The sequence below is a fragment of the Phoxinus phoxinus genome (genome assembly GCF_949152265.1).
Source record: "Phoxinus phoxinus genome assembly, chromosome: 12".
NCBI classification, from domain to species: domain Eukaryota; kingdom Metazoa; phylum Chordata; class Actinopteri; order Cypriniformes; family Leuciscidae; genus Phoxinus; species Phoxinus phoxinus.
Genome location: NC_136887.1, coordinates 33,406,646 through 33,421,645, shown reverse-complemented (window position 1 = coordinate 33,421,645; position 15,000 = coordinate 33,406,646). Strand labels below are relative to the sequence as shown.

At 37.6% G+C, this 15,000-nt stretch overlaps 1 protein-coding gene across 2 annotated transcripts in view; it reads left to right on the top strand.

The window, feature by feature from the left end:
- kcnip1a (Kv channel interacting protein 1 a) overlaps positions 1–15,000 on the top strand; it is a 75,414-nt gene that overhangs the window by 19,701 nt on the left and 40,713 nt on the right. The window contains exon 1 of one of the 2 annotated variants that reach the window (XM_079631312.1): positions 9,559–9,684. The exons of the other annotated variant lie outside the window; for it this stretch is intronic. Within the exon in view, the coding sequence (XP_079487438.1) occupies positions 9,594–9,684 (91 nt within the window). The 5' untranslated portion in view covers positions 9,559–9,593. Of the gene's footprint in view, positions 1–9,558; positions 9,685–15,000 lie in introns of those variants that run through there. 2 annotated transcript variants of the gene reach the window in all.

Here is a 15,000-nt window from a genome sequence, read left to right as displayed (position 1 = left end):
TGAAGGGTTTCACAGTATCGTTTTTGTCAGTTAACTCTTTCCTAAATCCTTATCTTCACTATTCTGATTTGTACAATTTACCAAAGTTGATCGATTAACCCTTTCCTGATTCCTTAAATTAAAATTTCTGATTTTTTTTATTTTTCACGGTACATTTTGATCAGTTAACCCTTTCTGGAGTCCTTAACTTCACTTCTGATTTGTGAAGGGTTTCACAGTATCGTTTTTGTCAGTTAACCCTTTCCTGATTCCTTAACTTAAATTTTCAGATTTTTGCATTTTTCACGGTACAATTTTGATCAGTTTAACCCTTCATTGAGTCCTTAACTTCACTCTTCCGATTTGTGAAAGGTTTCACGGTATAGTTTTATTGGTTAACCCTTTCCTGATTCTTTAACTTAAATTTTTGCATTTTTCACAGTACAATTTTGACCAGTTAACCCTTCATTGAGTCCTTAACTTCACTCTTCCGATTTGAGGTTTCACGGTATAGTTTTATTGGTTAACCCTTTCCTGAGTCCTTAACTATTCTGATTTATTGCAAATTTCACAAATAGTCTTTGAACCTACACTGATAAAAATGATTTTGTGGTGAAGTAAATACTACAGTCATGTAATTTACATGAAAAAGTGAATTTAGGCAAGAATAAAAAAAAAACTAAGTAAATTCTATATTAGTACTCCTATTTTATAACGTTGATATTTACGCTTTCATTTCTACACAATTTAATTAAGTAAAATTACTCAACATTTCTGATTCTGGTGTTCCCATCATGCACTGGGACTTGAATAATTAATGAGGTTGATTTTTCACTGTTTTCCAGCTTTATTTCCACAGTTTTATCATTGCTTTTGCTGTTAGGTTTAGTTACTTGCCATTTTGTGACATTTGGAGTTAATTTTCTACTCAAAATGACACATTCAAACACAAAAACGATCCATCAAATGTTACTGTCATTCTGTATTATCTACCAAGTATTGAGGTCTCTGCGTTCACACACATGATTTCTGATATGTAGATAAGTTGTAAGTGAATTAAACCACACTTTTAAAGTGTATGCTTCAGTGTTATACTGTCTGAGCGAAATAAATTGCGAAGGAAACTACAACTAAATAGATATTACTCAACCTTTTACTAGCCAAGTTAAAATTACTTATTTTCTGTGTTACTTTCACTTAACTTAGTTAAGTAGTTTACTTAATTCCATATGTGAAATTTACTTAAAAAATAGCCTAAGCGTGAAATTTACTTAAAAATATTAAGTGCAAAAACTTGCCAAAGAAAAATTAAGTACATTTTACTTGTTTTTTTTCAGTGTAGTATAATAAGAACCTGATTAGATGATTTTTTTAAACTGAAAGTTTTTTTTTTTTTTACGAATGAGCCACAATCTAAAACAAGTGATTTTGTATTAATGCATTGGAAATAGATGTTAAACATGAAGAACGTCTAGCCTATTTTTCACATTCCTTACTATTGAGGTCATATGAGGTCAAAAACTTTTATTAGAGGAGTTTGCTGTGAAAAAAAGTAAAAAAATACAAATAAAAACCAAGCAGATCAAGATAAAACTGGTGTCTAACGTTTAAAGCGATACGCTTTATATAATTAAGAGTCACAAGGAAAAAAAACCACTGATTTCAGATCAGAGGATCGCATTACCTAAATTCACAAATCATAATGAAGTCTATAATAAGAAGATATAATTTGCATGTCTGTGACATTTAAAGCCAAGCAATCCTAATATCAAGCCGCAAACTATCTTTACTGCAGTGTTAGGATGCAGATTCTGCCAGCCACACTTTCACTGAGATACCCAATTAAATATTAACATTATTTTTTAAATCATTGTTCAAAGGCATTTTTCTGATGAGACGGGAGGATGTGTGTATTCACCGAGTCAGACGTACTCCATTAGGCTATATCTCCGCCTGCAGGGAGTGCTTGTCTTTGAAATTGAAATGGTAATTTGTCATCATTAATGTGATTAATTAAAGTTTGCTGTCAGGGAAGGGTCACATCTTTCCTCTCAAGGGATTTAACACAACAACACTTCACAGCGGTTCTTCCCGTGTGTGTGTATCTGTGTGTCCTGTGAGTCGGATGTTGATTCAGTTGCGCTGGGAGGGATTCAGTTCAGTGAATGATTCATCAGTAATTCACAACATGTATTCATTAAAGGTGGTGGTATAATGCCATTTTCACAAGATGTAAAATAAGTCTCTGATGTCCCCAGAGTGTGTATGTGAAGTTTTAGCTCAGAATACCCCACAGATATTTTTATATAGCATGTTAAAATCGTCACTTTTTGAGGGTGAGCAAAAACACAGAGTTTTGTGTTTTGTCCCTTTAAATGCAAATGAGCTGCTGCTCCCGGCACAGGGGGCGGAGCTTCAACAGCTTGTGTCCTTTTACCTCACACACACACACACACACACACACTGAACATTTCAAAAACTTTTAGCCTTTTATGTTCAAACCGGAGTCAGACAATGATGGAGAGACTCAAGAAGAAGTGACAACATGTAGAAGAACAGGACATTTCTGAATGGTTAGTTGATGAATTTATGTACAGTAGCTTATGTGTAATTATCTTCTAGTCATTGATTAGCATATTCTGTCTTGATAAACCTATAAATCGTGTTCCGGGGGCGGCGTTTATGTAAATTTTAGGGTTGGTGATGTCACTAACCCGGGAGGAATGTCATGTAGTCTCTACCAGCCGATTGTTGTAGTTCTTAAAAAACCATTTCTTTAAAAGTAAATATCTCCCTTTGCTTTGAACTTTGAGCGTTGTAACTTTGCAGATGTTGTTTATGATCAAACATCAACATTACACACTAACTACAGTTAGAGAAGTCAAATCATAATCAACCACGCCTTTAAAAGAACCAGTTCATTAGAGTAAAATTTTGGTTGTTCAGTTCATTAAACACAAACGTTTGACATAAACATTCACTTATTTACATTTTACATACAGATAATCAAAAGAAAAGAAAGGGAAACAAATCAATATATACACGTACATACACCAACAAATACACACATTTTTTTTTTTACGCATCGCGTACCACTCCACAGCGCTGGCGAGCGCTCTCAGCTTCAGCGCGGATAGTAAGGAGCGCCTGGTCTCTGCTTCGTTACAGTTTCCAGACATTTTTTCGTTCTTTCTTTGTTGATGACGAACACAAACTTCATCACTACAACACACCCCTCACGGCATTGATCATAGTAGTGCCCTGATTCTCATGCATTTGTCTTTACGAACTCTCTAGTGTCATTTGTACGTGCATTTTTGCATGAGAATGTGTTGTTTTGTGAAACACCCATGCAACCCAACAGCCCTCAGGACAGACTGTGTCCCTCTGAAACATTCATTCTCAAAATATCAATATTTCAGTTTGAATTAAATATATATTATAGGGCATAAAATAAAGCACATATCTGCCTCAGTCCAGAAGATGTTCAAAGCGTGTGTCCGACAGATGATCTAGAGTCATAGAGATTCTCCTCATTTAAAACGGCCTTGGGTTGTATTGAATATCAAATGAAAACAGTGTGTGTGTGTGTGTGTGTGTGTGTGTGTGTGTGTGTGTGTGTGTGTGTGTGTGTGTGTGTGTGTGTGTGTGTGTGTGTGTGTGTGTGTGTTACATACACTACATTTTCATAATAATAGTGCAAATGTTGTAACTTTAGCTTTACCGGGCCAGTACACCTTTAAGGGTGTATATATATGTTAAAGATTCTGTACCTGATATTTTTTTCTTCTATTTGGGCAAAATTGTTTAAACCCCAAATAATATATTTTAAAAGGAACACGCCGACTTTTTGTGACTTTAGCTTATTCCCCGTATCCCCCAGAGTTAGATAAGTCCACACATACCCTTCTCATCTCCATGCATGTCGTAACTCTGTCTGACGCACCCACCGCTAGCCTAGCTTAGCACAAAGACTGGAGGTAAATGGCTCCAGCTAGCTACTGCTCCCAATAAGTGACAAAATAACGCCAACATTTTCCTATAAACATGTTGTGATGTGTATAGTCACAGCGTGTACAAATAACAAGGTCACATGAGACATGTTTGTGGGGTTTGCGCACAAAAAGTATTCTCGTCGCTTGATAAACTTAAGGATAGCATAGTGTTGCTGTGTGGTTCTAGTGAATTATTATATTTACCGTAGTTATAGTATTTATTTAGTAAAATTGTGAATTGGCTTTTTTTTATATTAGTTTAAGTTTTAGTAAATGTATGTTCTTTGTCATTTTTATTAGTTTTTTTTGTAATTTCTATTTGTATTTACTAGCTTTTATTACAGTTTTAGTAACTTTGTTTTCAGATTTGTTTATATAATTTTATATTATATTTTATAATTAATTTTTTTCTAGCATTTTAATTTAACAAAAATGTATTTATTTTGTAGTTTTACTTTAATTTTGCAATATCAACGTTACTGGAACAGTAACAAATTCTCACTATATTTCTGGTGCAGCTTTTTAAGTGCGTGCAAATTACATTTCAGGAGTTATAGTGATGCTTGACTTCTTGAAGTCCACTAATTATAGTCTAAAGGATATTCAGAGACTCGGGCAAAGCAGACAAGCTGTTCTCAAGTGTATCATTTTATTTTTATTAATTTCAAACTGTTCTGTCACCCGGTTTCATCCGCAGTGTCTGTCTGTGGTCTGTGTTGGGTTTTGCTCTGAACACAACTGAGATAAACTTGAAGCCGCTTCAATAAAGTGAGATTTTTAGTTCTCAAAAAACGATCAAACACAGTCTTCCCTTTGATGCTTTGCTCATATTGTTTTGTCTCAGCCTTAGATGGATCATTCCCATATTTTTTGATGCATATTGCACAAAATGGCTTCATCTCAACAGCTAAAGGGCATTTTTGAGGAACAAAACCACTGGATTTGACGAAGTTTGAGAGGTTTTGTTTGAGGCACGTATAGTAGAAAGTTAATGAGAATCTTGAGTTTTGTTTTTGTTTTCATTTCTGTGAAGTAATTATTACTTTTGGACACAGACAGAAATTTAGGCCACAATGTTTTCACATTTTATCCTTTTCCCTTCTGAGTGCTATTGCACCTTTGGTGTTTGTGTGTGTTTGTGTGTGTGTGTGTGTGTGTGTGTGTGTGTGTGTGTGTGTGTGTGTGTGTGTGTGTGTGTGTGTGTGTGTGTGTGTGTGTGTGTGTGTGTGTGTGTGTGTGTGTGTGTGTGTGTGTGTGTGTGTGTGTGTGTGTGTGTGTGTGTGTGTGTGTGTGTGTGTGTGTGTGTGTGTGTGTGTGTGTGTGTGTGTGTGTGTGTTATTGAGTCAATTCATGTTTATTTATATAGTTTTGATGTTAATTTATATCGCTTTATACAAAATGCTTTAAAAAAGCTTTATAATAATAAACATAAAAAACAGTTGATATGGTTAGCTTAAACTATTATAACATTTTAATTGTTAATTGTAATAAAACTTAAGTAAAAGAAAAATATAAATATTAGATGAAAAACTTAAAGAACTTGAACAAAAATGATAAATGTTGCCTTGTCAACTAAAATAAGTTTATGTTGAGGGACTGATATTACTAAAACTCAAAGTAAATTTAAGTTAAATAGAAATATAAAAAACAAAAAAAATAATAAAAAAATGTCAAAAGCACAAAATTCTTAAAACTAAAATGAAAATATTAAAATAAAGCTAAATCAAAATATGAAATATTAAGTACAAATAAGTACAATTATATTGCCTGTATAAGTCAATTCAACTTTAAACTGACTAAAAATTTGATGAATCTGGTATAATTTATAAAATAAATTTGAAAATTGCTTAACTTATTTTGCTGAGATATGACTTATTCATCATATAATTTTTTATAAGAATCACAAAGTCTTTTAATTTCAGGAATCAGTCATTTTATTTATAATTACAACTTCAATTTAAACTGTAAAGCGGCTCTGCAGAAGATTACAGTCATTAATAAGTTAAATTATTCAAGTACAGCTAAATCAAATTCTAGTGTGTGTGTGTGTGTGTGTGTGTGTGTGTGTGTGTGTGTGTGTGTGTGTGTGTGTGTGTGTGTGTGTGTGTGTGTGCAACATTTGTAAAAACAAAAATTGTAAGATTAGATTAGAAGGGGCTATTTTGCTTCTATAACATAGCATGTCTAAAACATCCAAAATACACATTTAAGTTTTTGTTTTGTTTTTTGTTACACGTATCTATTTGCATCTGTACTTTTCAATTATAATACAAATACACTTCAATTATATTCTGAAGTTTTTTACTGAGGGATTTGTTCATATTTTATTTGCCTGATTTTTAGAGAATATTTTATTCCTAAAAACATGGTGACATTTTTTTTCCAGGCTGTTGACAGTATTTTATGATTCAAAAATCCCCAAAACCACTCTGTAAAAAAACCTTTAACTCTAACATGTCAACAAAATAAAACAAGATTTTTTAACTTGCCGTTTCCCAATGTTCAAATGTTTGCAAATTAGTGCATGTTTAATTAGATGATGCATCATTCACACATTTAAACATACTATTTCAGAAAAGTTGTAATGCAAAACTGCAATCTTAAAGGTGCTGTAAGCGATTTCTTAGAAATGCTGTTGAAAGTGGATCAAAACGAGCACCAAAACACAATCAGCCAATCAGCAGTAAGGGGCGTGTCCTCTCATCAGGGGGGAGGTGCCTGCGAGGCATAGAGACAGTGTATTTAGGCCACGCCCACCGGGACAATCCAACCGTCTCCATTGACTCTGCATTGCGAGAGGCTCCTCCTTGTCATTTCTTGCTTCTAACTAAAGACAGAAAAATGGCTAAAAGCTGCTGTGTGACGAGGTGTCCAGCAAACAAAGCTAAGAAACCCAGAAATACGTTTTTATAAGCCGTCGACCCCAAAAAACGAGTGTTTAAGGACTTAAAAGTGGATCAGGCAGTTGAGACGGAGCGTAACGTGTCTCATTACTCTGAGAACTAACGTACGCCCGCTGGAGGAGAACGTCATCGGCAACACAGGATCGCTTATCTTACAGAAATATAATATATAAAACTGACATTTGGATATTTGACTCACCAGTGACCAAATGTTTAACTCACTGCACACGTAACTGTGTTTTTAGTGCATACTGAGCGTCAGGATCCCACTATTTACCCATTCGTTCCAGCCTGTATCCACTTTTAAGTCCTTAAACACTCGTTTTTTGGGGTCGACGGCTTATAAAAACTTATCTCTGTGTTTCTTAGCTTGTTTGCTGTACACTTTGTCACACAGCAGCTTTTAGGGATTTTTCTGTCTTTAGTTAGAAGCAATAAATGACAAGGAGGCAGCCTCTCACAATGCAGTCAATGGAGACGGTTGGATTGTTTTCCACCCCCCGGTGGGCGTGGTCTTCAGATTATGACGCGTTACGCTCTGTCTCTATTGCGTAACGCGTCATAATCTGAAGACCACGCCCACCGGGACAATCCAACCGTCTCCATTGACTCTGCATGGCGAGAGGCTCTTCCTCGTCATTTCTTGCTTCTAACTAAAGACAGAAAAATGCCTAAAAGCTGCTGTGTGACGAGGTGTCCAGCAAACAAGCTAAGACACCCAGAAATAAGTGTTTATAAGCTGTCGCTAATAAACGCTAAAAAACGAGCGTTTAAGGACTTAAAAGTGGACACGTGCTGGAATGAATGGGTAAATTGTGGGATCCTGACATGCACTAAAAACTAGTAATGCACCGAAATGAAAATTCTGGGCCGAAAACCGAAACTGAAGCCGAAAATGGCTTCTTTTAAAAACTTTAATATATATTTATTTCGCTTAATTTTTAATGGATCTGAAATGAAAAATCACAAACCAATAGAATAATCATCAAACTTTTATTGACACTAACAGTTACATAACAAAACCTAAAATATTTTTAACAATAAATAAATATTATTATTCTTCAAGTTTTCTTCCATTAAATAAAATAGTTAAACTTTTGTGGGGGGAAAAACAATCCACAATTATCTGAATAACTGCACACAAAATCACAGAATGGCAGTGGGCCTATTAATAAACATAAAAAATAATTTACTTGCGTTGCATTTTAAATTTCTGTGCAAAACAATGCAAAACAACAGTGCAAAAACAGCGATAGAACTTAATCCAAACTCAAACTGTAAACAACATTTAAGCCTACAGTATGTAGCGTTAGGAAACCGAGTTGTGCAGTGCTATGCAAATTTTAATGTAACTATATACACAGAAAATTTGACTGCTGTTTATTTAAGGAAACGTGTCAGGTTTCTCTTTAAGAAACAAAAGTTGCTCAGCTTTTTGACAAGTTTAAATTTGACATTCATTTTCGGTTGACATTTTTGGCCTGAAACAGATAATGCCATTTTCGGCGACCGAAATTTCGGTGCACCCCTACTAAAAACACAGTTACGTGTGCAGTGAGTTAAACATTTGGTCACTGGTGAGTCAAATATCCAAATGTCAGTTTTATATATTATATTTCTGTAAGATGAGCGATCCTGTGTTGCCGATGACGTTCTCCTCCAGCGGGCGTACGTTAGTTCTCAGAGTAATGAGACACGTTACGGTCCGTCTCGACTGCCTGATCCACTTTTAAGTCCTTAAACACTCGTTTTTTGGCGTCGACGGCTTATAAAAACGTATTTCTGGGTTTCTTAGCTTGTTTGCTGGACACCTCGTCACACAGCAGCTTTTAGACATTTTTCTGTCTTTAGTTAGAAGCAAGAAATGGCAAGGAGGAGCCTCTCACAATGCAGAGTCAATGGAGACGGTTGGATTGTTTCCCCCCTGGGTGTGGGCGTGGCCTAAATACGCTCTGTCTCTATGTACCTATAGCAGGTTTTTTTCATTTGGGGGCGGAGCTATCAAGATAGGGGTGTGATCCTTTTGGGTATGGGCGTGTTTGTTTTGGTGATTTGACATATCAAAAGCCATTCTCAGAAATTGCTTACTGCACCTTTAATATACTGTTATTGACCTGAGGAAGTATATTAGTTTCAATTGATATATATTCACCTTCAGTTGCCTTAATCCGCTGGAGAAGCTTCATGTGGATTCCTGTGAAATGAACGAATCATGAGAGATGTGTTTTCACTGGGTTGTCGTTTCTGCATTAGGATGACGACACACACACCAGAATCGCTCGCTCGCTCACTCACTTCCTCTGTTCTTTATTCCTCTGCCAGAGAGTTTCTGTCTCCTGAGGTTTTTCTCATTCCCTGGTCGTCGTCCTCATCCTTTTTGAAATTAACTCTCTCTCACACTCTTTCTATTTGTCTCCGGGGTGAGAGAGAGAGAGAGAGAGAGAGAGAGAGAGAGAGAGAGAGAGAGAGAGAGAGGGAGAACGAGAGAGAGAGAGAGAGAGAGAGAGAGAGAGAGAGAGATTTGGACGGACAGAAAGAGAGAAAGATTAATATGCATTGATGGAGGAGGATAAAGAAAGGAGGACTGTGTGAGAGAGAGAGAGAGAGAGAGAGAGAGGGAGGAAGGATCTATGATGTGAGCGCACACACACACACACACGCTGAACTACCGTCAACAAACACACGTTTCGCTCTGATCTGAGCGAGTTGCTGTCTCATGCTACAGGTGTGTGTAGCCACAGACGCAGTTATGGGTCTCATCATGGGAACCTTCTCCATGCAGGGCAAGCAGGACAACTATCGCAAAGGTAAGCGGACTGTGCATGCTTGTGCAGTCAAATTTAACAATGCTTTCTACATTATTATTATTTTTTCACATGGAAAACTTGCTGGTATGATGCTAGGGCTTTGTTTTGGGGTTGCTAAGGTGTATTTTAGTACATGGCTGTGTGGTTGCTAGGTGGTTGTTTACTGCGTGTCTGTGATCCTCTGGTCATGATTACTGGGTTCCTCCGATGTGTGTCTGTGGGATTTTTATTTTATTTTTTCACTCGTTTCAATTTTGTTGGTTTAATGATATGCAATTAATAAAACGTGAAGTGCATTAATCTTTGCAAACAAACGTGAATGAGAGAGAAAAATGCGTTTGTGCTCTTGTTTAGTAGGAGTTTGTTTGTGTGTCTTCAGGATAAAACAATGGTTAGTCATGAATGTTATTCATTCATAGATCTCTCTCTCTCTCTCTCTCTCGCGCGCGTGTGCGCGCGGACGAGACGTTGTGTAAATACACAATGAGCTGATGGTCTATGAAAGGTTATGGTATTCACTCTAGCATTTAATCACCCGCTATCTATCTCTGAGAGAGAGAGAGTGTGTGTGTGTGTGTGTGTGTGTGTGTGTGTGGGTGCGCGTGTGTGCGTTTGTGTGTCTTGATGATAATCAGAAATTATACAGACCGTATGCGCCACAGAAACCAGCGCGCAGCCATCTTTACAATTTTGAGTTTGAACTTCTGGTAGCTCTTGTCAAAGAGTAATTAGCGTAGCTGATGAAGTGGATTTACTTATTGTAGAGTTAATTAAAGTTATCATTAGAGTATTGTAATGTTTGAAGCGGATGTCATAACAAATGTAAGTTAGACCGGGAAGATTTTAAAAACGGGCGGTTCATTAATAATCGGTAAGATCTTACCTTCATGTTGTGGAAACACAAACCGGAAGACAACACAACGAGCGCTGAAAAGGGGCGGAGCTACAGAGGATTATGTGAGGACTGGATTAAATTATAAATTAAAAAGTTTATATATGTGTATAAACCTTTTGCCACACCCAATGTCCGGTGACTTAAGAAAATGTGCCATAAATCATTTTTATACAATAAAAATTCACAATTCTCCATTTCTATTTTGATACCACAGCTAAAACTACTAGCCTAACTAGTAGTAGGTGTGTGTGTGTGTGTGTGTGTGTGTGTGTGTGTGTGTGTGTGTGTGTGTGTGTGTGTGTGTGTAAATAATGGAACCAAAAGGATAAAGAAATTATTTTACAAAAGGTCAAATGTAATGTGTTGTGTCGTTATACAGTATAGCTTAAAGTTTGAGATTAAAACTGTATTTAAAGGTGCTGTATGTAACTTTTTTACCTCACAAAATACCATAATATGTTTGCATATATTTAGGAAACATGCTAAGTTCAGATACTCGTTTCTCTGAAAAACACTTCTACAGACAGTATTATTTTATTTATTATTTTTGTTGTCAGTCGGTTTTTGTTTTTGGTCTGTGTGACTCCGCCCACTGCCAGTTCAGCCAATAGTATTTCGACACCCCGGGATGCCAGTTGGCAGGAAACACAGCGTATCGCAGCCATGGAAACGAGCAAACAAACTGGGTCAGAGATTGCAGATTCCACACAACCTAAAAACCCTCGATATCTGTCTGAAAATCGCAATGAACGAGAGCATATTAAAACGCGGATAAATCAACCCATTAACTTACAGTCTCTAAGTCTCCTTGGCTTTCATCGCAATTGCGCTCGTTCCTGTTGCGTGTCCTCAAATGGCAACCCGCGTGAGCATCGAGAAACAACGATCTTCGATATTTTGAATTTGGACTGCAGTACCTATTTCGACCACTAGCTGTCATTCTTACAAACTGCACCTTTAATAAGTGACCTTTTAAATGGTCCTTTACATACAATTGCAGACCAGAGTGGATTGAATGATGTCGGTATGAACAGTCAGTCTTCATCTCTAACTCCGTAATGAATGTATCCATAGCAACAGATTTCCAAAGAGAATGTAAGTTGCACTTTCTTTTATGAATTTTTTTGCACTGATGCTATGGTGTTCTGGCTGGTTACCAGGGTGTTGCTATGTGGTTGTCCCCTTTTTCAGTGGAACTATTTCCAGTATTTTTTTATTTATTTTTTTATCATCATATACAAATGTTGATTATGTATAAAACAATTTACGTTTATTACAAAATATGCATAATGGATACAAACATTTCAGTATTTTGAGTGTATAGGGAGATGGACTCGACTAAAGCCCTATTCGCACGGGATAAGTATTACCTGGTGACCTCTAGTCATTTGTAATAATTGCGGAGATTGTCTGTGATCTTAATCCCACACGAATCGGCAATGTCTGTATTTGGAAAGTAAAATTTCCCCCTCAAATGACCTTCCATATTTCGGCGAACACCGAGGTCCTGTGATAATATTAGTCCCGTCCCGTGTGAATCGGCATCTCTGTGATTTGGTGGGGTCATATATACTTTTTTCAAGGTTTTTGTTTCCTGTGGGCTTTTTATCCATCTTTCGTGAAGAATAGAGGCGTTGGAGTGTTTTGATAGTATTTTGGGTGCTGGGTAATATCAAAGTCCTTTTAGGCAAGTCGTGCCTCTCGGCCGCCATCTTGGCAACGCCTCCGGGCAGCTATTTCGGACAAACAAGACCAGGCTCCTATCTAAATGAATGGGCAGAGAGTCAGAACTGCACTTCCACTGGTCACCGGGACATAACAACTGCATGTATAGAAACAGCAGTAAAATATGATAAAAATCGCTGATGACTTTGCCCCAAAATAAGGTTTAAAACGCCTTTTTCCCCACAGGTTATACTTTTACTACGCATGCGTCAGTGGAACCAGACGATAGGCTTAAATGTTTCCCGGCGTGACTGTTAAAAGCAGATGATTGGCTTTCCAGCGGGAAGGGCGGGACATGTGCATACAACCGCCATCTTTGTCGTTACGGGTTTTCCTTATATAGTTGTATTGAGGATTGAGGTAGGGATGTTAACCGATGACCGTTTGACCGATGGTTAACCGTATCAACGTTAACCGATCAAAGTTGTCGGTAATCTCTAAATTAGGCTATTATAGACAGTGGACTATACGCTACTACAGTTAGCCATCTCATTCCAAGATCTTTTTGTGTGAAGTGAACAAATCCCTCACACTCAATTTTTCATAACTCTCCTGTTTGTACTTAATAAACTAATAAAAACATTTGGCGCGAGGTCACAGCGTTTGGGTTCGCGCGCTCACAAGGTTTGCGAAAAGTAAAGGCCACAGGCTAACACACTCGAGGTTAGAGCCAGGGCAGACGACAGGAGGAACCGTGCAAAGAAAAGTAGTGTGTGGGACCATTTCACCAAACAGAATGACACAGATGTAAGTTGTGTGATACTACAGTGCTTAAATATGGAAATACATTACATCTACATTTCAGTGGTAACAGATAAGGTGATGATGATCATCATCTTTCTTTATTATTGTTAGCACTACCTCAAACTAAAGTCTCTTCGGTTCGGAGCTGTCATTTTCTTAAATGAGCCGCGGCAATGTTTCAAATGAGCTGCTAACGCTAGACAAACGCCTTTATTTTCAACACGATCACCTTGTACCCAAACCATTTCGAAACTAAGGAGCTATTTGTCCTCCGATTACATACAAGCTCCTCGGTGTGTGTGAGCGGGAGGCAGAGCGGCAGAGAGATGCGACAGAGTTGCGAAATTGCAGGCGCGGATCGAAATGGCTGTTATTTCATATAGCGTATTTTAAAGGGGTCATGACATGAGAAACCAAATTTGCCTTGATCTTTTGGTATATAAGAGGTCTTTGTACCATTAAAACGTCCTGCAAGTTTCATAGCTTAAGACGTCCTCCCCATTATAAACGAATCATTTATTTAATCAAGCTCTAAATACAGCTCGTTCTGGATCCATGGTAAGAAGTGACGTCACGGTACGAAGTGACGTACCAGCGTTTGCATATAGACCGCCTCCAGCGCAAGACAACTACGCTTAAAGCGCAAGGCAACTACGCTTATTTCGTATCATTGTCGCGCCCGCGCGCCTCACAAGTGTTCAGTCGACGGACAGCGAGTGGGTCTGTGTACAGGGAAATTACGATGCCGCAGATGTGCTGTTCCTGGCTGTGGACAAACAACATCTTTGAATACGCTGCGAAAGATCCAGTCGTCAGGGAAAAATGGATGCACTTTATTTTTTGCGGACGTCTCAGTCACGGCAGTGTTTAGTTTAAGCGTTTGTTCTATACATTTGAAGGATGACTGTTTTGAGAACAAATCCCAAAATGATGCTGGCTTTGTCAGAAAACTGTTGCTCAAAGATAAGTCCGTGCCGACTATTCTGGGCTCAACAACGACGACGCAAACTGTAAGTAATGTATTTAAAACTTTAAACTCCTTTTTAAATACGCCGAATCCGCAAATGTTCTGGCTGGGGGCGTTAATAATTGATGCATAGACACTGACGTTAGCCAATCATAACAGTGGGCGTTAACACTGAACTCTTAAAGGGGAAACACCCCCAAAACAGACTGTGTGAATCAGAGGATGAGAAACAGGGAAAAGGTCATAAATCACTACATTTTAAAAGTTTTTTTGTAAAAAAAACTATAGTAATACTATATTTGCACCTAAGGGAACATAATAATAATAAATAAAAAAAACATGTCATGACCCCTTTAAACTAATCGGTTAACCGGTTTCAACCGGCTAATGAGGCTCGGTGGTCGGTCAAGAAACCTAACCCTAACCCTAACCAGCACCAGCTCTGCCTTGGTGGAAAAGGGGTATTATATAAATTGTCTGAATGATTAGAGCATGTGGTAATATATGTGGTAAGGAACATTCTTCTGTGTATGATATATCATAAGCTAGACCTATAACGACAAGACATTTCCAGGCAATAGCACATTGACATCATATCCGGGAGATAAGTCAGTAATTTCGAGTAAAATCACAAGCTTCGCTTATCCCGTGTGAATGCGCCACACGAAATTCAGATTTGATTTCTAAATCACACGAGGTCCCCTGATAATACTAATCCAGTGTGAATAATAATAGGGCTTAAGTCATTCGCAGTGCTTCATGGGAGTGGGCGGAGCTAAAGAGCTATTTTATAGCTTTTTTTTTCCCCGACTCTCTGATTGGTGTAAGCTTGTAAGTTTTTAAGTAGTTGCTTTGATTATTGAGTGTGTGTGTTTGTCATTGAGTGTGTGTATGTACGACGTTCACCGCAGATCTGAGGCTGTGGGCTGCATTAGCATTCAGATCACTGTCGGGATCCAGACACACACACACACACACACACACA